Source organism: Danio aesculapii, chromosome 5 (genome assembly GCF_903798145.1).
Source record: "Danio aesculapii chromosome 5, fDanAes4.1, whole genome shotgun sequence".
Taxonomy (NCBI): Eukaryota; Metazoa; Chordata; class Actinopteri; order Cypriniformes; family Danionidae; genus Danio; species Danio aesculapii.
In genome coordinates, this window is record NC_079439.1 from 16,706,622 (window position 1) to 16,729,873 (window position 23,252).

Here is a 23,252-nt window from a genome sequence, read left to right on the forward strand (position 1 = left end):
TTCAGTTAAGGAAAATGTTTTTTCGTTCGTTTTCGTTAACTATAATAACCTTGGTTCAGATTCAGCAGCCCGATCTCACAAGGAAACATAACTATTTTACATTTTGTCAGTTTAGTGGCTAATTCGTACGAATTTCTATAAGTTTTACAAAAAATAAACCCACCCCTAAACCAAATCATTAATGGGGGATAAGCAAATCATACTAAATAGTACAAATGAGATTGTACGAATTCAAACAATTTAGTCACCAAATCAAAAAGTTAAGAATTGCAGTGAGACAGCATTGGATTCAGTAAGAAATCAAACCACGTTCTGCAATGCAAATTTTTTTAATGCATTATGATTAAGGAGAGCATTTACAATAAAATTAAAGTTATACAATAAGCCTCTAGATTACAATACAGAAAACTCTGGAAAGGAGAGATACAAATAAATAGGTCTACTTTTAAAACGATTATCCCCAAATCCCTTCCCCCGACAAAAATACTGGGTTGCGTTTGAACTGTACATAGTTGCAAACAAAGTCTCGTGCACAAACAGACTCACGGTTCATCAACAGAAAGCCTTTGGTCTAAAAATCGCAGGATTATATGCTGCGCCTGCTGCCATATCACTATGAAGCACATGGCAATCACGTACAATAAAGGAGCAAAGGCAAGCGGTATTCGCAATCTTATGCAAACTTTCAGACGCTAATCAGTTGGGGGAAGAGTTCGGTTGCAAACATGTCATCCCACGAGCCCTCGGAACAAAGGGGGGATGAAATGTTGCTGAAAGGGGAAGGAGACCTCTCGTATCCAGAGTCACTATATGCATCCGTCAGATACGAAGCCTTCTCGTAGCCGCCGAAAGAGGTGTCAGACAGGAAGTCGTCAGCCGCGTCTGGATTTTGATTCTCTGCAGGGATGACCACTTCCTCCGGTTCGTCCTTGACAGACACCGTTTTATCCTCCACCTGAACTTCTTCCTCGGTTTCAGAGAAGACGACGGAATCCTCGGCTTTAACTTCGCAAATGCTCTCCTCGCTCACCAGCACCTCTGCGGGTTTGGTGTAGATGTGGTCGAAGTGGATCAGTTCATTAAGGGCTTCCAGCTTAACTGGTGCGGGCCCCAAAGCTGCAGGTGCGGAGGAAGGTACTTGCTCTCCTGCACCCCCGACCAGCACAAGCTCCTGCTGAGGCTCCTGTGCTTCAGGAAGGTCTGTCTTGAGGAAGAGCTCGGGGTCAAGGATGTCCAAAATACCAAGCAAGAGATCAGACTGCAGGCAAAGAGGAAAAAAACATTGAGATTTTGTTCCGGAGGTAATGATAGTTTTTTTAAATACATGTTTAGAGTAAAGATCTGGTCGTAATTAATAAGATTGGCTTGTAGTGTAAATGGTCAAGGGTTCATAGAGAGAATAAACATTATCTGAGAAAAAAATAAAATAATAATAATTCGTGAAATGGAGCGCCCCCTGTTGACTGGCTGCAGTAATTGTCATAAACCACATCCTTTTTGGTGTAAATAAAAGGCCACTTTTGAAATTTACTTCATTTTTCCCCCCAAAAGATGGCATTTCAGGGAGTTCTTATCATGAAGTATATTCAAACGTTTGTTTTATCGAATAGTCTGCCTTCAGTTAGTATTTTGTGCAATGAAAACCAATGTAGCGTCACAATTGTGAGAATGGAATTGTTGTGCATTTGATGCAAATTACTGCTACATAGTCTCTGGCTCCAAATGACATCTGCAGCACAATATGATAGCAGCCATACATGAGACATTTTGGTAATATAGTGGAAATAAAACGAAGATTAGCCATTTTTTTTTCTTTTAACATAATGGTCCACACCAATGTATAGTACTATTGTTTACTGTAGGTATGCTGATGTAGTGTCTTATTTTACATGCTCAAGCAAGATGAATTGTGATTGGCTGGCCATTTTTACATCATCTTTATATTATTTACTCATGCCATTGCTGTTTAAGTTGTGATGGACTTGATATAATTTTTAAAACCTCATTTTTTTCTCATTTTAGTTGTAGTGCATTTGATATGAGTGTTGTTTTTTTCCCTTTCTTTCTTTTAGTTATTGGTTTTAATAGGCCTCTAAAATCCAAAAACCCAAAGCAGGAGATATTTACCTCAGAGTCTGCAGGGCCAGGGCTGTGAGTATCCATGGTGAAGTCTTCAGATTTGGGGACTGCTGGGCCTGCACCTGCTGCGGAGGCACACGTAGCCTGAGTGCTGCGGACTCAGAAGACCCGGTCACCAAATCTAATTCGCTCACTGCGGACTCCATTACCTGAACCTAAACGACAATGAGAGGCTTTAGTGGGAAATTTAATTACAATAATATACTGCTGCTCTGTTAACGATAAGTTTTGCTAAGTGCAACAAAGTCTTTTTACCTGCTCCTTTGTTTCCAAGGTATCCAACCCCAATCTCTGTCTCAGCTCCTCATTCTCACTGAGCAGATCGCTCGTCTTATCTCGCAACAGCCTGTTCTCAACGTGAAGTTTCTGATTCTATGGAAAACACAGCAGAATTATATTTTGATAAATGTAGACATGATTATTATTACTACTACTACTACTACATTTAATAGTTTATTACATCGCTCTTCTGAACTACAAAAAATCTTGTACATCAAATGAAAAAAAATATGCAAAACAATGGTCAAAGCAAGTACCTCTAGCTCCAACTCCAGCACTTGCTGTTCCAACTCCCCCATTTTGGCCTTTTTTCTGTCTCTTGCTGTCTGTGCAGCAACTCTGTTCTTTAATTTCCTAAAAAACAAACATAGTTATTATTGGGGTTTTTTAACATCTATGGCAAGGAAATAAATGTTTTTATCTGGGATATGGTGCAGTGACTATACAATTTCAGTTTATTCATTTTCTACATTCTTATTTAAACCAGTTTTAATATTACGCAATCCATTTTGGCAGGTCAGAAAGAGTGTTGAGGAAATGGCGCATGCGCGGTCACGCTCCTGCCACGCAGGCAGATGTGGGTATATTGATTCAGAAGGGGAGGGACTGACCGGCAAAACCCACTGATCTTGGCAGGGATTCAAACTCTTCCATATGGAAGGGTCAAACTGGTTCATTTAAAGCGTTGGCATTCCTGAAACCTACATATTCGACAGTCTATATATGAAATTAACGTAAAACATTCTCGCACTGATAAAGATATCTCGTTTTGAAACCAAGCACGCTAGAATACTAACACATTTTATCAAATTAAATCCGAGCTCGCCTCACCTTCGAAGTGCTTTTTCCTCTGGGCTCAGATGTGTGAGTCTTTGCCGTTTTCGCAGTGGTGGTCCAGAGGTGGTGGAGTCGGAGTCTGAAGAGGCTTGATTCGGTATCATGACAGATATTGAGCGGCTGTACCCGCCCTGTGTCGCGCCGACCGAAGCGCTCTGTTTTCCCGATATCAGGAGGACTTTGTGGGCTCCTCCGGTCCCTGCTGTAACTACGACCATTTTTGTGTGGTTGTCTGGATTAGGATCTGTGTTGAGACCCCTTTCTGTTTTGATTAGGGGTGGGAAGTTTCCAAAAAAAATCGTCGTAATTCCCTGTATTATCTTCCCCTTAGATCTCTGAAAACTGAAGGAAAGGAAACGCGAGCGTTCTTTTTCTACCGTCGTGGTGCGCAGTGATTGGCTGCCGGGACCGCTGACGTATATGGACGTCAGTCTTTCCTTGGGTTAAAGTAGCTGATGTAAGTTTCATGTTTATGCCGTGGGCTTTCATTCTCATCACATTATTCACATGGAATTGATTAATGAAATGTTGAAATATTTTATTTACATAATATGAAACAGTTGTTTGTGAATTACACAAGCATATGAAGAGTTTAGATGCAAAAACAGAATGCCATCTGAAATTTTCTTCTAAAATGAACATTTTTATCAGGCTCCTTTGTGCAGGTTCAGTAATTTCACTTTTACGGCAAAGGATAAGTCCTTTACATGGTCTTTAAAGTGAAATAACACAAGATAAACAAAGGAGGCTGAGAAAAAAATGTTTATCTTTAATGGGGATTTCAAAAGACACTTAGAGGTTTTGCTTCTAAACTCATTTTCTTTTCAACTTAGTCCCTTTATTAATCTGGGGTCGCCACAGTGGAATGAACCGCCAACTTATCCAGCACATGTTTTACGCAGTGCAGCCCTTCCAGCCGCAACCCATCTCTGGGAAAGCATCTAAACTCTTCATATGTAAACAAATATATCATGGTTGTAGCTAGGGGGGAGGGGGATGGGTTTGGGTGGTTCGAAAGGCTTAACCCACACTGACAAAGTCCAGAATTTGGCCTTTACACGTGCTGGTTTGTCTTATTTTTGACTGCTATGCTATTCTAAATTGTAATATTTACAGACAAAAGAAGGCTTTAAGGCTAATTAAATTTAAATAAAAAAATTAAAATTAAAAGTGGCCAAATTCTGAAAACTGAATGAAATGGCCTGTTTTTTCTTTGCCTATAGGCTACACTTTTTAGTTTAAAACAGGTTTTACCAGATTCCTATTTTTTTTCGTAAATGATCGATGAATATAAATTTGTATTTTAAAATAAGTATTTTTTCATATTTCTTTTATTATTATTATTTTATTTAAAATGCTAATCTCGTAACATTGTATCTAAAACTGTAACAATGTATAGTTTAAATGCAAATTTGTGAATAAATACTTAGTAATAAAATAGCATGGTAAGCACATATTTTTAGTACATCAAAAAGTGTGTTCATAATTACCATCCGACAAGCTGATCCAGCAAAAATCTGTGCTTAAAATGCAATATTTAAAGCCAAGTCTTAGTGTATATATAGTAAAAATGATCTTAAGATAATCTGATGTTTGACCTCCTACTGCATTTATTTGATCTCACACTTTTATTGTTTTGATTTTATATTGTGTACGTTTGTATTTCTGTTGTGCTCATTGACAGTCTAGTTCAGCTGATGAAATATAATACACTCTCAGAAATAAAGGTACGTAAGCTGTCACTGAGGTGGTACCTTTTCAAAAAGTACAAATTCGTACCTTAAAGGTTCATATTATTACCTCAAGGGTACATATTAGTACTTAAAAAGTACAAAAGTGTTCCTCTTAACATTTTTAGGTACTAATATATACTTTTGAGGTACCAATATGGACAGTTTAAGTACAAATGTGTACCTTTTGAAAAGGTACCACCCTAGTGACAGCTCGCGTACCTTTTTTTCTGAGAGTGTAGGCTATGTCTGAAACTACATCTACATGATTTTATAAGGGCTGCATGTTTATATAATTTTAATTTCCTGGAAAATCACCTTAAAAGACCCTCAGAACCTACTTTCCAAGGTCCATGCTTCACGTTTTTTATTATTACTGTAAGAAAAATGCATTGAGTTGCATTTAACAATTACATGTGATTGCATCAGAAAGTCTATTTTGTTTTAATCCTCTCAGTTCATTACAAAACGAGATCAAGGTTAAGAGCCCATTCAGCTTTGTTGCAAATGCTTGAGCATTTTGATCCAATTTGAAGGAGTTGCAACTGTAACAGGCTTATTACAGTACCATTTACTAGAGTAAAGATGCAGTCAAAGAAACAGCTAAACTTCCTACATTTCCTTGAAAATAATCCTTCTGGGAATATGAATGTAGGCAAAAAGGGGTTTCCCTATTTGTACAGCATCTATTTGCATGTGGCTATATTTGATAAAAAAAAAACTTTACATACAATCTGCATGTGATTCTTATAACGAAACTCTAGTAGTAGTCGTTTCAGAAACTCTGTCATCCAATAACACCATTGACTTTATCCATCTATTTATGTCAATCCAAGGTTTAATCATGCAATTTTGGTACTTTTATCATTTGAAAGGCTCCTGTGAGTTTGTAAAGGCCTGTATATTGTATAAACTAGAGGCGGTTCTTCCTCCGGATCCTGTAACAGTGCATGAATTGTGTATTGAAGGTGTAACTGTGAGCTGTGAATGAGAAGTCTGTCACCTCAAACCTCTCTGTAGGTTTGTGTGGAGAACAAACAGCGGCTGTTTGCTTTACTCACTTCTAGATGTTTGGCAAACATCGTAAATCTAAACGTAAAATATACAAATTGCAGTAGAGCATATATACGATAAATATTCTCATTGATGCCATTCAGCCATTTTGTTTCAACATTAAAGGGAAAGTTCACCCAAGAAAATGTGAGAATTTACTCAACCTTAAGTGGTTTCAAGCTGTAATGAGTTTCTTTTTTCTGTTAAACACAAAAGAAGATATTTTGAAGAAAGCTGAAAACCTTTCAGGGTAGGAATAACAAATACTATGGAAGTCAATGGTTACAGGTTCCCAGCTTACTTCAAAATATCTATATTTGTGTTCAACTGAAGAAAGAAAGACAAATGATTACTGATACAAATTGTAATTTTAGTCAGTAATGCAATTTTAGATTACTCAATTTTTATATTAAGTAATGATTTCTGGCAACTTTTAGATTACTTTTTGGATTACAAGTTTTCATTTGACTGTTATTACTTTTATGTTATCAGCATCATGAAATGTGTTACTTTTATAATATACCTTCTGATAGGACACAACTGTGGAATAACTTTACTTTTCTGAGCTTGTTGGACACCCATGTGGTGAAACCTTGTTTTAAACTTTTATGAGTTTCTTTTTTTTCTGTTGAACACAAAAGAAGATACTTCGAAGAAAGCTGAAAACCTTTCGTGGTATTAACAACAAATACCATGGAAGTCAATGGTTGCAGGTTTCCAGCTTACTTCAAAATATCTTTTTTTGTGTTTAACAGAAGAAAGAAAGACAAACGATTACTGATTACAAATGATTACTGATTACAAATAGTAATTTTAGTCAGTAATGCAATTTTAGATCACTCAATTTTTAAGTAATGTATTCTGACTACTTTTGGATTACTTTTGGACTACTTTTTGACTTATTAGTAGCACAGATTTTCATCTGACTGCTACTTTCTTTGTTATCAACATCATGAAATGTGTTTCGTGGTAGGAATAACAAATACTATGGAAGTCAATGGTTACAGGTTCCCAGCTTACATCAAAATATCTTCTTTTGTGTTCATAAGAAGAAAGAAAGACAAACGATGACAGAATTTTTATTTTTGTCGGGACTATCTTTTTAATGCGAGAGTAAATATTAACTGACAATCATGCTGTTCTTTCTTTTTTATTTAGGTTTTATATAATGAAAGTGCTGATTGATTACTTCTATTATTTTAAACTGTCATTTTAATCAGCAATGTAAGTTTAGATTACTCAATTTTTATTAAGTAATGTATTCTGACTACTTTTGGATTTGCTTTTGAGTTTTTGAACATCATGAAATGTGTTAAATTTATTAGGGCACTTCTGTTCTTACTTCAAAATTTCTTCTTTTGTGTTCAACAGAAGAAAGAAACAAATGATTAATGATTACAAATTGTAATTTTTGTCAGTAATGCAATTTTAGATTACTCAATTTTTAAGTAATGTATTCTGACTACTTTTGGATTACTTTTGGATTACTTTTTGACTTGTTTGTAGCACAGATTTTCATTCGACTGCTACTTTCTGAGTTATCAACATCATGAAATGTGTTTCATGGTAGGAACAACAAATACTTTGGAAGTCAATGGTTACAGGTTCCCAGCTTACATCAAAATATCTTCTTTTGTGTTCAATAGATGAAAGAAAGACAAATAATGACAGAATAAATTTTTTAGGGTACTATCCCTTTAATGCAAGAGTAACCATTTATTGACAATTATGCTGTTCTTTCTTTATATTTAGATTATATATAATGGAAGTGCTTGTTGATTACTGATTACAAATTGCAATTATAGTCAGCAATGCAATTTTAGATTACTCAATCTTGAATTACTTTTGGATTACTTTTTGACCGGTTTGTAACACAAGTTTTCATTTGATTGTTATTGCTTTCTTTGTTGTCAAAATCATGAAATGTGGTGTCAAGAAGGCTAAGTGTTCTGTGTGGAGTTTGTATATTCTCCCCGTGTTGGTGTTGGTTTCCTCCGGGTGCTCCGGTTTCCCCCACAGTCCAAAGACATGCGGTATAGGTGAATTCGGGAAGCTAAGTTGTCCATTGTGTATGTGTGTGAATGTGTGTATGGATGATTCCCAGTGTATGAGTGTGTGTGTGAATGCAAGAGTGTATGGGTGTTTGCAAACGCATATGTATGCATAAAACATATACTGGAATAGTTGGTGGTTCATTCTGCTGTGGCGACCTCTGATAGAGACTAAGCTAAAGGAAAATGAATGAATGAATGAATGAATGAATCATGAAATGTGACAAATTTATCATGGGGTTTTCAAAAATGGAGTAAAAGAAGGAACTGCGAGGTTTACAAGTATGAACAGTGCTGTTGGAACAGTGTACCATGGATGTTTCCTTTTTTTAATAATTCATTGGTGTTCTTTGTTTATGTATGCTTGTAAAATGGGATGTTGAACTATGCTCTTATAATGTTTGATGTTAAAAGGTTTAACAAAGGGATTTACTTAACAAAGGATCTATTTCTATATCAGTTATTTATTCTACAGTATATTATTTAAAAATGATACAAATGTCAAAAAGAATATCACTTTGTTAAACTTCATCAACATTCGATAATGCGATTAAATAATCTAAAAATACTTGTGAATAAGGAGCTGTGGAACTGTTTATTAGATTTCTAACTGTGTATATTTGTGCTTTAGAGAGATTTGAGGTTGAATAAATGTTCACAGGAATTTTAGTTTTGACTAAACTACATTTAGTTGTCCAAAAATGCCCCCAAACATTTTGAGTTCTCATTGCTTCTCTGTTTTTGTGAACAGAGTGGGCACCTCCCATTCTGCTTTAGTATTTAGTTTATGATGTAACATGGCTGTAATCTCTATTTGTAGAGTAGTGGACTGTTGAGAGGAACTGAAACCTCAACTTTTGGACTTGCTACTTGTCATTTAGCAGATGTTTCCCCCCTGTAAGCTGCTTATAGTACACTAATCGGAGGGACAGTCCCCCCTCAGAGAGGACGGGGGTTTAGTGCACTTCTCAAGGACACTAATGCTGATAGGACACAACTTTGGGATATCTTTACTATGTACTATTCTGAACTATTCTGTTGGAGACCCATGTGGTCAAATAAAAAGTGTAAATATATATTTAAATGTATTTTAAAATGTACAGAAAACATCCAAAATATATATTTTATATAATTAAATGTAATTATTTGTCATTTATTTAAATTTATTTAAAAAAATATTATCTAAGAATATATATTAGAGGTAATATTTAAAATGTATATTTTGCCTAATTAATAACAAAAAAACATGTTTATGATAAAAATCGTGGTGGTTCAGAGGTTAGCACTGTTGCCTCACAGCAAGATGGTCGCTGGTTCAAGTCCTGGCTGGGAAAGGTGGCTTTTTTGTGTAAAGGTTTAAAGTTTTCGTGTTCTCCCTGTGTTCACGTGGGTTTCCTCCGGGTGATCCTGTTTCCCCCACAGTCCAAAGACATGTGCTATAGGTGAATTGAATAAACTAAATTGGCCGTAGTGTATGAGTGTGTGTGTAAATGAGTGTATGGGTGTTTCTCAGTACTGGGTTGTGGCTGGAGGGGCATCTGCTGTATAAAACATATGCTGGTTATTATTTTTTTCATTCATTAATATTTCTTTTGGCTTAGTCCCTTTATTAATCTGGGGTCGCCACAGCGGAATGAACCGCCAACTTATCCAGCATTTTGTTTTTTTTTTTGGGTTATACAGTTTTTGGGTTGGAAAAAGTCAGCTTTATCTGGCAACACTGGCTAGAAACAAACTTACAGTATGGGTCAGCTTTATGTAATATTATACACAAGAGAGATGTTTTCTGTTCGTTTAGCTGTTGTTTTGCTTACATTTTTTCTAATCCCTTCAAAAAACAGTAAGATAAAGCACAACAACCTCTAATAAAGTCATTTTCTCCATTGATTTCAGTTGAAAAAACCTTGATGGGATTCCCCGAAGTGTGTTAGATTTTCCACTAAGCAAATCCATTTTAAGCTATTAGTTTGGTTGACATACTGTGAGGCTAGAACAGGCTGTGTTTAAGCAGTTTTTTAGATGAAGAAATAAAGTATGCGAGTGGGCAAGTTAACTGCATCGAGGATGATGAAACTCCCCAGCAATTCCTGTTAATAGTGACTCTTGACAAAGTTGTTGTGACATTCTGCTAAACAGTTTGCCAATAGTTTGTAGGTTAAACTGACTTTTAAAGTAGACAGTGGGTTAAAGTGTCCGTTACAAAAGTGCAATGTAGTGTCATTGCTGTGTGAATGTAATTTGCATTCATTAGCATTACAATTGATTCAGAGAGGCTGTTGTTTACTTGGCTGGCTAAGAATGTCTAAAAATACAACAGAAAACAAAAGTGTTTTGTGATTTCATGTGAAATTGTACGCCTTTCATACATTTCCAAGAAGTAAACTCATTGTTTTTATTCACACCTTTCAGGACTTTTCAATGACTGTTTACTAAAGCACTGGGTACAGTTGAAGTCAGAATTATTAGCCCCCCTTTGAATTTTTTTTCTTTTTTAAATATTCCCAAAATTATGTTTAACAGAGCAAGGAAATGTTCACAGTATGTCTGATAATATTTTTTCTTCTGGAAAAAGTCTTATTTGTTTTATTTCGGCTAAAATAAAGGCAGTTTTAATTTTTTTAATCCATTTTAAGGTCAAAATTATTAGCTCCTTTAAGCTATATATTTTTTCGATAGTCTACAGAACAAACCATCATATACAATAACTTCCCTAATTACCCTAACCTGCCTAGTTAACCTAATTAACCTAGTTAAGCCTTTAAATGTCACTTTAAGCTGTATAGAAGTGTCTTGAAAAATATCTAGTCAAATATTATTTACTGTCATCATGGCAAATATTAAATAAATCAGTTATTAGAAATGAGTTATTAAAACTATTATGTTTAGAAATGTGTTGAAAAAAAATCTTCTCTCCATTAAACAGAAATTGGGGAAAAAAATAAACAGGGGGCTAATAATTCTGACTTTAACTATATATATATATATATATATAGTATTGGCAGTATTAATATTAAGTAAATACTGAACTATCACTGTTCTGCGTCTAGTTCAATGAATAGAGCCATTGAAAGCTAGTACAATAGATCTCACTGCGACAGGACTGACAATTCTTTATTTATTTTCAAGCTTTTGTGCATTAAATAGTAAAGCAATTCAAAAATAAATGCAGTTGCTTTTGTGTGATGTTGCATTGTGCTAGATTTCATATTCATTGTAAGAAATTATAGAACATCATCTGCTTAATAGACTTCATATCTGACGTTGTCCTGCATGATCACTTGTTGACTACAGAATTAACACTAGTTAGGGTGGGAACGTCTGTGGAATTTTACCTGTTGTTTCGTGTGTGTTAGGACTGATGGGGCGTTGAAGGGTCACACCCGTACACACACACACACACACACACACACACACACACACACACACACACACACACACACACAGCTGGTTCACTCCCAAAGTTTAAACGATGTTTGCCCAATCCTGGTCCATACTTCCCTGTGTGTGTTTGCATGTGCGTGCATGTGTGTGTGTTTGTGTTTTTACACCACCTGCAGCTTTCCCAGCCATTTTAGTTTAATTCAAGCAATCCTGATTTGATGTATATTGGTGCTTGGTTCTTTAAACATGCAAGGGCTTTCTTCCTTTTGTATATTGGCATGTGTTGTGTTTATTTTTATTATTATTTCATCTTAGCAGAAAATGTCTGTCATACATTTTTATCTTGATTTAAAATACTTAGTAAAATATCATTCAGTGCAACAGAAGTTCATTTACCTGAAAATCTTGTCAGGTATATTTAAAGCAAGAATCATTTGATGACATATTAAAAGAATAGTAATACTAAGAGTAACTCTGAAATTAACAAGTCATTTTAAATCTATACAGTGCATCTGGAAAGTATTCATAGCACTTCACTTTTTTCACATTTTTTTATGTTACAGCCTTATTCCAAAATGGATTAAATTCATTTATTTCCTCCAAATTCTACACACAATACCCCATAATGACAATGTGAATAAAGATTTTTTGAAATTGTTGCACGTTTATTAAAAATACCTGAAAAACCACATGCACATAAGTATTCACAGCCTTTGCCATGAAGCTCTAAATTGAGCTCAGGTACATTCTGTTTCCACTGATCATTCTTGAGATGTTTCAGCGGCTTAATTGGAGTTCACCTGTGGTAAATTGAGTTGATTGGACAAGATTTAAAAAGGTATACACCCGTCTATATAAGGTCCCAGGGTTAACCGTGCATGTCAAAGCACAAATCAAGCATGAAGACAAAGGAATTGTCTGTAGACCTCCGAGACAGGATTGTCTCAAGGCACAAGGCTGGGGAAGATTACAGAAAAATGTCTGCTGCTCTGAAAGTTCCGATGAGCAGAGTGGCCTCCATCATGCGTAAGTGGAAGATGTTTGGAACCACCAGGACTCTTCCTAGAACTGGCCAGCCATCTAAGCTGAGTGATTGGGGGAGTAGGGCCTTAGTCAGAGAGGTGATCAATAACCTGATGGTCACTTTGTCTGAGCTCCAGCGTTCTTCTGTGGAGAGAGGAGAACCTTACATTAGGAAAACCATCTGTGCAGCAATCCACCAATCAGGCCTGTGTGGTAGAGTGGCCAGACGGAAGCCACTCCCCGCCTGGAATTTGCCAAAAGGCATCTGAAGGACTCTCAGACCATAAAAAAACAAAATTCTCCAGTCTGATGAGACTAACATTTTACTTCTTGGAGTGAATCCCAGGCGTTATGTTTAGAGAGAACCAGACCCTACTAATCACCAGGCTAAAACCATCCCTACAGTGAAGCATGAGGCAAAGATGAATGCAGAAATGTACAGAGACATCCTGAATGAAAACCTGCTTCAGAGTGCTCTTGACCTCAGACTGGGGCGACGGTTCATCTTCCAGCAGGACAATGACTCAAAGCACACCACCAAAATATTAGTGGATTGGCTTCACAACAACTTGGTGAATATCCTTGAGTGGCCCAGTCAGAGCCCAGATCTAAATCCTATTGAACATCTCTGGAGAGATCTGAAAATGACTGTACACTGTCGCTTCCCGTCCGACCTGATAGAGCTTGAGAGGTACTACAAAGAGGAATGGGCAAAATTTCCCAAAGACAGGTGTGCCAAGCTTGTGGCATCATATTCAAAAATACTTGAGGCTGGAATTGCTGCCAAAGGTGCATCAACAAAGTATTGAGCAAAGGCTGTCAATACTTATGTACATTTGATTTTTTTTATTTTTAATAAATTTGCAACAGTTTCTTGCACAACTTTTTGCACATTGTCATTTTGGGGTATTGTATGTAGAATGTTGGTGGAAATACATTAATTTAATCCATTTAATAAGAATTAAGGCTGTAACATTAAAGAAATGTGGAAAAAGTAAAATGCTATAAATACTTTTCCGATGCACTGTATATTGAAGAGTTCAGATGCAAAAACCTCCAAGTGCCTTTTTAATTTTTCATTTAAAATAGCATTTTTCTTAGCTGTCTGTTCATTGTACAGTTATTTCACTTTAAAGGAAATGAAAAGAAGCTGTTCTTCGCCATAAAAGTAAAATCACTTTACCTAAACACAACCGCCTGAGAAAATTGTTCTTTTCAGAAGAAAATTTAAGATGGCGTTTAGAGGTTTTGCTTCTGAACACTTCATATTCAAATCAAGTTTTTCACATTTTTCAGCAAAAAGAATTGAATAATTTAAAATATTATAAAAGTTAGTATGATCAATTATTTAAATATTTTTTAATCAAGTGCAGGCCTGAATAAGTATGTTGTTTAAATTTTTATATAAATGCAATACTTGGCAAAAATCTTAGGTCACCGCCAGCTTTGATACAAACAGAAAGTATAGGATAGTATATGTACACACAGACCCGTAGCCAGCCTGGTGAAAGGGGTGGTTCTTTTTATTTATTTTTTTCAAAAGTGGACCTTTTTGCAGTTATTTGCCTCATTTTCTATTTAATTATGAGGTTTAAATGCTGCATTTTAAACACTTTTTTTGCTGGATTAGCTTGTCGGATGGTCACCATAACCACACTTTTTGGTGGATCAAAAACATTTCCTAAAGATTTAGAATAACGAAATATTATATACAAAAAAAAGTACTATACTTATTTTTAAAACACAAATTATCACATCATAAATGGTTAGACAAAAAAAAAAAGAATCTGTTAAAGTTTTTAAATGAAAAAAGTGTAGCCTATTATCATTTATTATGCAAATAGCAAACTGGCCAGCACATTCAACTTTCCTCCTTCAGAACGGGAAGTAATGCAGCGCCAAATTCTGTACCCACAGCCAACACAGGATTCAGTTTGGTCATAATTTCTATGGGTTATTTTCAGACCTCATCGTGGCATAGCAGTCAAAATGGGACAAAAGAGCTTGTGTGTGTTTTTTTGTTAGGTTTCACACACCCAAAATAAAACATTCAGTTCACTCAAGAACTCATTTTTTTACTACTGTAAAAATAATTTTAATAAATCAAAAGGACCTTTTTTCATTACATTTTATGGCATGTAAAGATTGTATAACTGTTGAAGGTACTTGATGAAACTTTCAATTCTTAAAAATAATGCTTACATGTAATGGTTGAGCTTAATAAATGTATCTTATTTGCTGCATTATTTTGGTTAAGAAAAAAACACGATTATGTTTTTTTTGAGACATTATTTATGAATACATTATTAAAAACATTATGTTTCATAACACAAACTCATTCCGGCGCTCTTGCACGTTTCACATCTCACTGAAGCAACAGTTGTGTAAGAGATTGTGAAACCTCAAAGGTGACACTGCCATGGAAATAATCAGAGATCAAACCGTCCGAGGTGATGAACGCCGTTTAATGTTTTATCAAGGCACACGATTATCAGCATTTGCATGTGCTTTAAATACTGGAAATAGATGAATCTCCTAAGAACGTTTACTGAAGAGTACCAACCATAGTCTCAGCTTAGAACAGACATTACCTTGTTATCTTTGTAATTAGCAGTGTTTTTGAGTTAAACTGCAAATTTAATAATTAAAAAAGATTGGAACACTCTAATTCTTTGGGGGATTTTTTTCTCCCCTACAGGTAAACACTTGAGTTTAACCATTTGTGAATCCAATCAGCCCATCTCCAGGTCTGTCGTGAGCACGTTTAGCTTAGCTTAGCATAAATCATTGAATCGGAACAGACCATTAGCATTCATTCATTCATTCATTCATTTTCTTTCCGGCTATGTCACTTTATTAATCAGGGGTCACCACAGTGGAATGAACCGCCAACTTCTCCAGCATATGTTTTACACAGCGGATGCCCTTTCAGCCGTAACCCAACACTGGGAAACACCCATACACTCTTGCATTCACACATGTACACTACGGCCAATTTAGCTTATTCAATTCACCTGTATCACATGTCTTTGGACAGTGGGGGAAACCAAAGCACCCGGAGGAAACCCACACGAACATGGGGAGAACATGCAAACTCCACACAGAAATACCAAATGACCCAGCCGAACCTGCGACCTTCTTGCTGTGAGGCAATCATGCTACCCACTGCGCCACTGTGATTCCCCAGACCATTAGCATATTATAGACCATATATAGACCATTATATATATATTTAAAATAATTTTTCTATGTAAAGCTCAACTATTCTGTACTTACATCATGTTCTAAGACTGATGGAAGTTGAAATGTTGCTATTTAGGTCGATATGTTGGTGTGCCAGTATTTTTGAAAACGGTAAACCGTCGCTCAGCCTTCAAATGAACAATGAAAACATTTTTGTTTGAGGCATATGAGGGCTTTATTAGTTCACCCGAAAATTTTAATTTTAAAAACAAGCTCTTTGGAGGAATGTTGGAAAGTGGGAGACATTTTTGGAACCACTTAAATGATGGCAAATTTTTTATTTTGAGGTGAACAGTCCCTTTTTTCCTTTAACCAAAGTCACTTTCAAAGGAAAGTCTGTTCACTCCATGTATTTTCAATGTCTCCGTGCAGTTATCTGAGGCATGCAAGACAAAGTCCTTTCAACTGACAATTAAATGACATAGTTCACATGCAAAGCAACACAATCTGACGTCAACTGTCAACATTTGTTTCTTATTTTCAACTAGGGTTAAAAGGCTATTATTGTATTAGTCTCAGAACACACTGACTGTTTTAATGGCCAAAATAGCTGCTGCAGTGATGCAATTACTTTGCTAGTTCATGAATGGTAGAGCCAGACAGAATCTGCAGACTTTTTTTATGTTGTTATTTCTGCACAAAAGTTTATGCAAAATTTGCTGATTTATGCAGAATGATTTTAAGAGTATAGTAACTTAAAATTGAACACGACAGAAAAAAAACCCTTTAAACTTGTTTTTAGGGTTTACAAGGCAAATTAGAACCATTTGTTTGGTAAAAAATGTAAGTCTCATATAATATATCTAAAAGACAGAAAATATTACTTTACAAACCGTATATACATAAACCATGTAAACATTATTCAGTAATATTCCTGAAATTAATATAAAATTATATTTTATACCCCCGCACCATGTCTTTAAACTATGACAGTTTATTTTACCCTCGTATTTTCAGCAGTGTTTCTGCACTAACCTGCTGCTTCTGATGGTGCTAACGCTTACACAGTCTTTCATCTCGTTTTACGCTTGAACAACTAAATGAATGCTTAAGGCTATTTAACTGAATGTGTTGTCATTACATTACAACATCCATGCTGTCAAAGCAGCCTTGTGAAATTGAAATTAGTCACATAAAGCTTTCACCAGAAGTTTATCATTGGCTGAAATACACTAGCTGTGCATATTCCACATTCACAATAATTGAATTTCTTGTATTTCTCTTAAGAAAGTGTAAGATTGGGTTTTAAAACCACAGCGGTTTGAACTGTAGTTCTTGGGAGTAAATGTAGTAAATGTGGGAGAGCGTTGATATTATGTGATTGTATTGTATTGCAATATGGAACAGTTAAGTGTTGATGTTAAATCAAAAGTAATTCACGAATACTTGAAAATGAGATGATTTAATAACAATAATTCTCTATGGTTACAACTGAATTAATTTCAAAATAACTGTATAGAATGATCAAATATGAAATGATAAAACATGTGATATAAATTGTACCCAGCTTAAATGTAAAATTAAAGTTACCAGAGGTAGAAGGAGAGACACAGGGGGAGGGAGAGAGAGACAAAGAGAGCAGGCCCAGAAGTTAGCCTGATTACAGTAGAGTCAGAGAAGATTCAGAGGAGGAGAGGAGCAGAGGAGGAAAGCCAGGCCAGGAAAAGAAAAGAGGCAGAGCAGCGTTTTACCACCTATTTTGTATCTTTCTTGACCATGTGACTAAAGCCCAAATGCTGAGACATTCAAACTGACCAATCAACATGTGACCACATCGTAAAACCCCAAAGTCCACAAACCAGGCCCTGATCTTATCAGTATCTGCCTTTGGAGTAAGTATGGACCTTCTTGAGTCAAAAAGACATGTTTTGTCATGTAAACAAACGCATATAATAATTTACCCTCTTACAAAAGAAAAAAAGCTCTTAAAAATATCTGTTTTTTTAATAGATAAACCAAAGTTAAAATAAATTAAGATTAAATGATGTCGTTTTTATATATATATTTTTTTTATTGGATGAAATTTGTTTTTAGCTGAATGGCTTTAGATTTAGCTGACTGTTAAAACCCTGAATATAATTTGTACACAAGGCTTCAATTAGTGTGGAATGATAAAAAGCAAATATATATTTTTTTTTACCACATTTTACTGTTTACATGGTAATTAAGCAAGTAAAATGACCTTATGGTTGAATCAATGAGATACTGTGACACTCTTGCTGCACACAAGATCAATTATTGCCAAAATAACGTTATTTTTGCTCATTTTCAACTCATTTTTAATAAGTAGTTTGAACAAACAGCAAATGTAATTTTTTGAGTGAAGTATATAAATAATCACTGGCTAAAATCTGTGTATGACTAAAAAGACTAAATTACTCATAAATATAAAGTAAACAATTTTATTATATGAATTGCAAGAATATACCAGCATGTAATGTATTATGATCATAATTAATGGTGAATCTTGATCCACATCAATTTATAGTGTAAATGAAGCTATATTTCAGAAGTAGAATGGTAATGGTGCTATAATGGTGGTCTTGACTTTTGTTAAGCTGTGTTTTGTTTGTGGAATATGCTGACAGTGCAAGGTCTTTGTTGTTCATTCCCCCGCCGACACTCCATTCAACTCCACTTGAGTTCGTCTGCCTGTAAAAACAACAACAAACAACAACAACATCAACAACAACATGAGCCCTACTTCTACAGCTCACACTTTCCCTCAAAGGTCTTGAGCTGAGAGATGATAAATATGATTATGACTCCTCAAACACATTGTTCTTCAAAAGTGCAGAGGGTTTTTTTTTTTTTTTGCTGTTGTTGATTTTTTTTTTTTTTTTTTGAGTAGATTACTTAAATTTACATCTCACAATTCTTTTTTGGCTTAAGTATTTTTGACTTTTTTGATTTTAAGTTTACATTTCAAAATACAAATCAGATTTATTTATTTATTTACTTTTTGCATATTTCTTATTTTATGTCTCTTCAATGTCTCTATGTATTCAGAATTTTTTCTTGAAATTGTGAGATTACAGTATGTCTCATAATTCGTTTTTTCCCCCTTCAGAATTCCAAGTTTGCAACTTGCAATTTTAATTGGAATTCACAGTTCAGATTTTCTATTTAATTTTAATTTATTTTTCAAAATTTCTGTCAGTTTTGACTTTTTTAATTGGGAGTTTGCACATCATACATGCAAACATTTAATCATTCATTCATTTTCCTTCGGCTTAGTCTCTATTTTAGAGGTCGCCACAGCGGAATGAACCACCAACTATTCCAGCATATGTTTTACACAGCATTTGCCCTTCCAGTCGCATTGCAGTACTGGGAAATACTCAAACACTCAGTGACAGATTTAGGCATGGGCAATATGGGTGATCACCAAGGGCGGCATCTTGCTAGGGCTGGCATGGAGGCATAGATACACCATTAAATTATAAATTATTTTAAATTCACAAGAACACATTGCAATTTAAAATTGTTTGTCCTATAATTTTTAAGTTTACATATTTTTAGAATTTTGAGTTTACGTGTTACATGTTTTTTCTTCTGGAATTCTCAGTAAATTTACATTTTTATATCTTTTTTATATGTCACAGTTCTAACATTTTTATGGCCTGTTTCCACTGAGTGGTACAGTATGGTACGAGTCTGTACAGGTCACCTTTACCAGGCTTGCGTTTCTACTGCCAAAAGGGTACCAATGGTGGGCGTGGTGTAAGTACGACAGAAAGTTTCAGTCAACATCATTCTTGCCCGAGGAAATGTCAAATTAAAGCTGTACGGGTCATTCACATATACGAGAAGCACTTCTCACAAAACAGAAGCTTAAACATAAATACTTGTGTATAAATGTTCATTATAACCTTTCTATGAACATGATTTGTAACTGTAACGTCTGCAATTATATAAAATAAATAAATGAATGCAACATATATGAACACATACAGCCCCTTTCAGTCTCTGATATGTTGCCAATTACAGAAAAACTACACACAGCATACATTTAGACCTTATTTGGGTTATAAAAAAAACAACATGCAACATATAGCCAACAGTCAGTGCAAACCTCTCACCTGTATCTTTAATCTTCGCCCACACATGTAACCTCTGTTAGAAAGTAATTCCGAGTTCATAATAGTCCAAAAGGTGATGATAATAGTTAAACATGGCATTTTGTTCACGTTTTAGGTTGCTGAAAGAATAATTTTTTAAGGAGACATGTTAATACTCGACTGTCAATGAATTCGATGGACGGTGCAAACCACACTCCTACTGTACGTCACGTTGCAGTCGGCCTCAAAATCACTGGGATTTGGATCCTATTTTAACATCAGGAAATTTTTAAAAAGAGACTTGTTGGGTTTATATCACTCCTATATGACTGTGGACAGACAGTTCTGTCCAAACATCTTACAGAAGAGGATTTTCTTCATAGGTGACCTTTAAATTTCTGAATGAAAAATCTCCATTACTGACCTCTATCTCTAACAAATATGAGTTTATATCACACAGTTTCAACCTTTACTCTCAGATCTGCTATGGTGTGTATATATAGGTTTATTTCTGTGGTGATTTTATTATTTTTCTCTCTTATTTTTTTGTTTTGTGCTAGAAATAAAGCTAAAAAATAATCCTCCATCTTTAAACAACAACAACTAGTTAATTGAAGTTGTTGAACAAATGAAACCATCTGGTAACTGAATCAGTCCAGGCTGTGGTGAATCCCACAGATAAATATTAATTCCCCGGCTGCAAACACTCTGAATGTCACCATGGTTGCAGGTTCCACGTCTCTAATCTGAGTATGGATTTGTTTTGATGGCCATTTGAGAGCTCGGCCTGACAGGATGGATGTGCTTTTGTGTCCTGAATTTACCTGCCACACGCTGGTGTTCTTATCTGTCTTTGCTTTTTGCTGAAAGTGAAGTGTTTGTTCACTGAGTGTCAGTGTTTTTCCACTGAAGCACATCCAGGTGGAAAATAACAGATCACAGAAACAGAGGCGACAACATCAGCACCTGAGCCTGTGATTTAAAGACTGTCCAGCCTGATCTCACGAGAAAACGTAAGTATTTTACGTTTTGACAGTTTAGTGGCTAGTTCAGTCGTACGAAATTGTATGATTTTAGAAAGGAGGCATGGCACCTAACCCCACCCCTAGACCCAACCGTCATTGGGGGATGAGCAAATCGTACTAAATTGTACGAATTAGATCATACGAATTCAGACGAATTAGCCACTAAATCAAAAAGTTACAAATTGCCGTGAGATTGTGTTGGACTGTCTGATAATATAAGTTTGGAATAAAATAAGTGAGGAGCATGTTCGCCTCAGCAAGAAGGTCGCTGGTTCGAGCCTTGGCTGGGTCAGTTAGCGTTTCTGTGTGGAGTTTGCATGTTCTCCCAGTGTTGGCGTGTGTTTCATCCGGGTGCTCCGCTTTCCCCCACAAGTTCAAAGACATGTAGGTGAATTGGGTAGGCTAAATTGTCCGTAATGTATGTGTGTGAATGGGTATGTATGGATGTTTCCCAGTGATGGGTTGCAGCTGGAAGGGCATCTGCTGCGTAAAACATATGCTGGATAAGTTGGCGGTTCATTCCGCTGTGGCGACCCCAGATTAATAAAGGGACTAAGCGGAAAAGAAAATGATTAAATTAAATTAAATACAAAATTAAATAAAAAAAAAAATAGAAAATAAAATGGAAAATACAATATAAAATTAAATGTAAAATAAAATACAAAACAAAATGAAATATTAAATAAAATACAAAATAAGATACAATAAAAAAATGATTAATTGTGATTAATTCCATATAGTATAATAGTAATTATAAAAATTTGATATATGTGTTTTTGACAAGATATATGTGTGTCTTAATATTTATTAGGTATATGTATTACAGACACATATGTAAAATCAAAACTATACTAAACGTTTTTTCCATAGATATTTAAGTTTGCAAATAATGTGTATCGTATGCATATTTTATATCGAAATATAACATTTTCTCAATTATATGCTTACATGTGTATATTTATATATAGGTAATTAATATTCACAGTACACACCCATATATTAAGTCAAAACAAACTTTTATTTTAGATTCAATTAATTGCTATAAATTTTTGCACAGCCCTAAATCTAATTTTCAAACGAACTTTAAATAAATAAATACAATAAAATGATTCATTAATTTGTAAATTAAATCAATACATAGCCTGAAATATAATTTAATGAATAATGTACTTGTAACTTGCATTGAAGTATATTTTCCTCAAATGGAAATATTTATTTGGTAGCTAAATTATGACACAAAAAGTAAACATTACTGCATAAAAAGTAAAAATAATTATAATGTAAATGGTCAAGAGGTAAAAAAAAAAAGATTAAAAGAAATCTTCTTATTATTATAGCTATAATTATGACTTTTTATCTTTTTTTTCTGATTAAGGAATTTTTTATCCATAATTGCAATTTGTGGATTCTGAATTGTGTCAAAACTAAGACTTTTTAAAACCTAATAATGTCACTTTATTTTTTAATGAATGTTTTTTTTTATCTCATAGTAATGAATTTCTTATCTATAAATGAAAAATGAAATGTCATGTATTTGTAGTTTGTGCCAAATCACTTGTTTGAAAATGGAGTTGTGTGTGGGGGTTTGTGTCATGATTATTAGAATGTAGACACGTGTAAATATATTAAATGCTTCTCTCTCAATCTTCTCGATTCAATAAAGTGATCAGATATTAAAGGAGACAGTTATATGGTTTAATATGAGCTAAAGCGTCTGTGGAGGATTTACATAATATGGATTAAGATTAAGGACAGGTAACACTGTAAACACAAAGTAACACTGCTGCCATCTGGTGCAGAATATAGGAAGCGCACATTTGTGTTTGCGTTTTGTGTGACAAGAATTGCCATTTAAATTTCCTGCTGCTTACTTTGGCTAAAAAGAAAAACAGAATTCTTTAGAAGGAATGACATTGGACAAAAAATTATATTTAACAAAGAAATAAGTGGGCACGGTGGTTCAGTGGTTTGCACTGTTGCCTCACAGCAAGAAGGTCGCTGGTTCGAGTCCCGGCAGGGCCAGATGGCAGCTGATGTGGAGATTGCATGTTCTCTTGGGTCTCCTCCAGGTGCTCCGGTTTCCTACTCAGAAGACATGTGCTATAGGTGAATTGAATGAACTAAATTGGCCGTAGTGTGCTTGTGTGTGAGTGTGTGTGTGTGTGTGTTTGCGCGTGTGTGGGAATAAGAGAGTGTGTTTCCCAGTGCTGGGTTGCGGCTGGAAGGGCATCCGCTGCGTAAACATATGCTGGAATAGTTGGTGGTTCATTCCACTGTGGTGACGTCTGGTAAATCAGAGACTAAACCAAAGGAAAATATGGAATAAAGAAACCAAAGGTACCCACGCTACATGATTAATTCAACACTACCACTGAATACGTTTAGAGTTCTAATAGGAATAAATATTTTTGAGAAATGCATTTGAAAATA

At 35.1% G+C, this 23,252-nt stretch overlaps 1 protein-coding gene across 1 annotated transcript; it reads right to left on the reverse strand.

The window, feature by feature from the left end:
- Positions 1 to 310: 310 nt before the first annotated feature.
- On the reverse strand, positions 311 to 3,605 carry xbp1 (X-box binding protein 1). Its single transcript, XM_056457459.1, is given in 6 exon segments — positions 311 to 1,258; positions 2,128 to 2,211; positions 2,214 to 2,294; positions 2,395 to 2,511; positions 2,676 to 2,772; positions 3,250 to 3,605. Coding segments are annotated over 6 exon segments (1,176 nt in total). The 5' UTR covers positions 3,474 to 3,605; the 3' UTR covers positions 311 to 685.
- Positions 3,606 to 23,252: the final 19,647 nt, after the last annotated feature.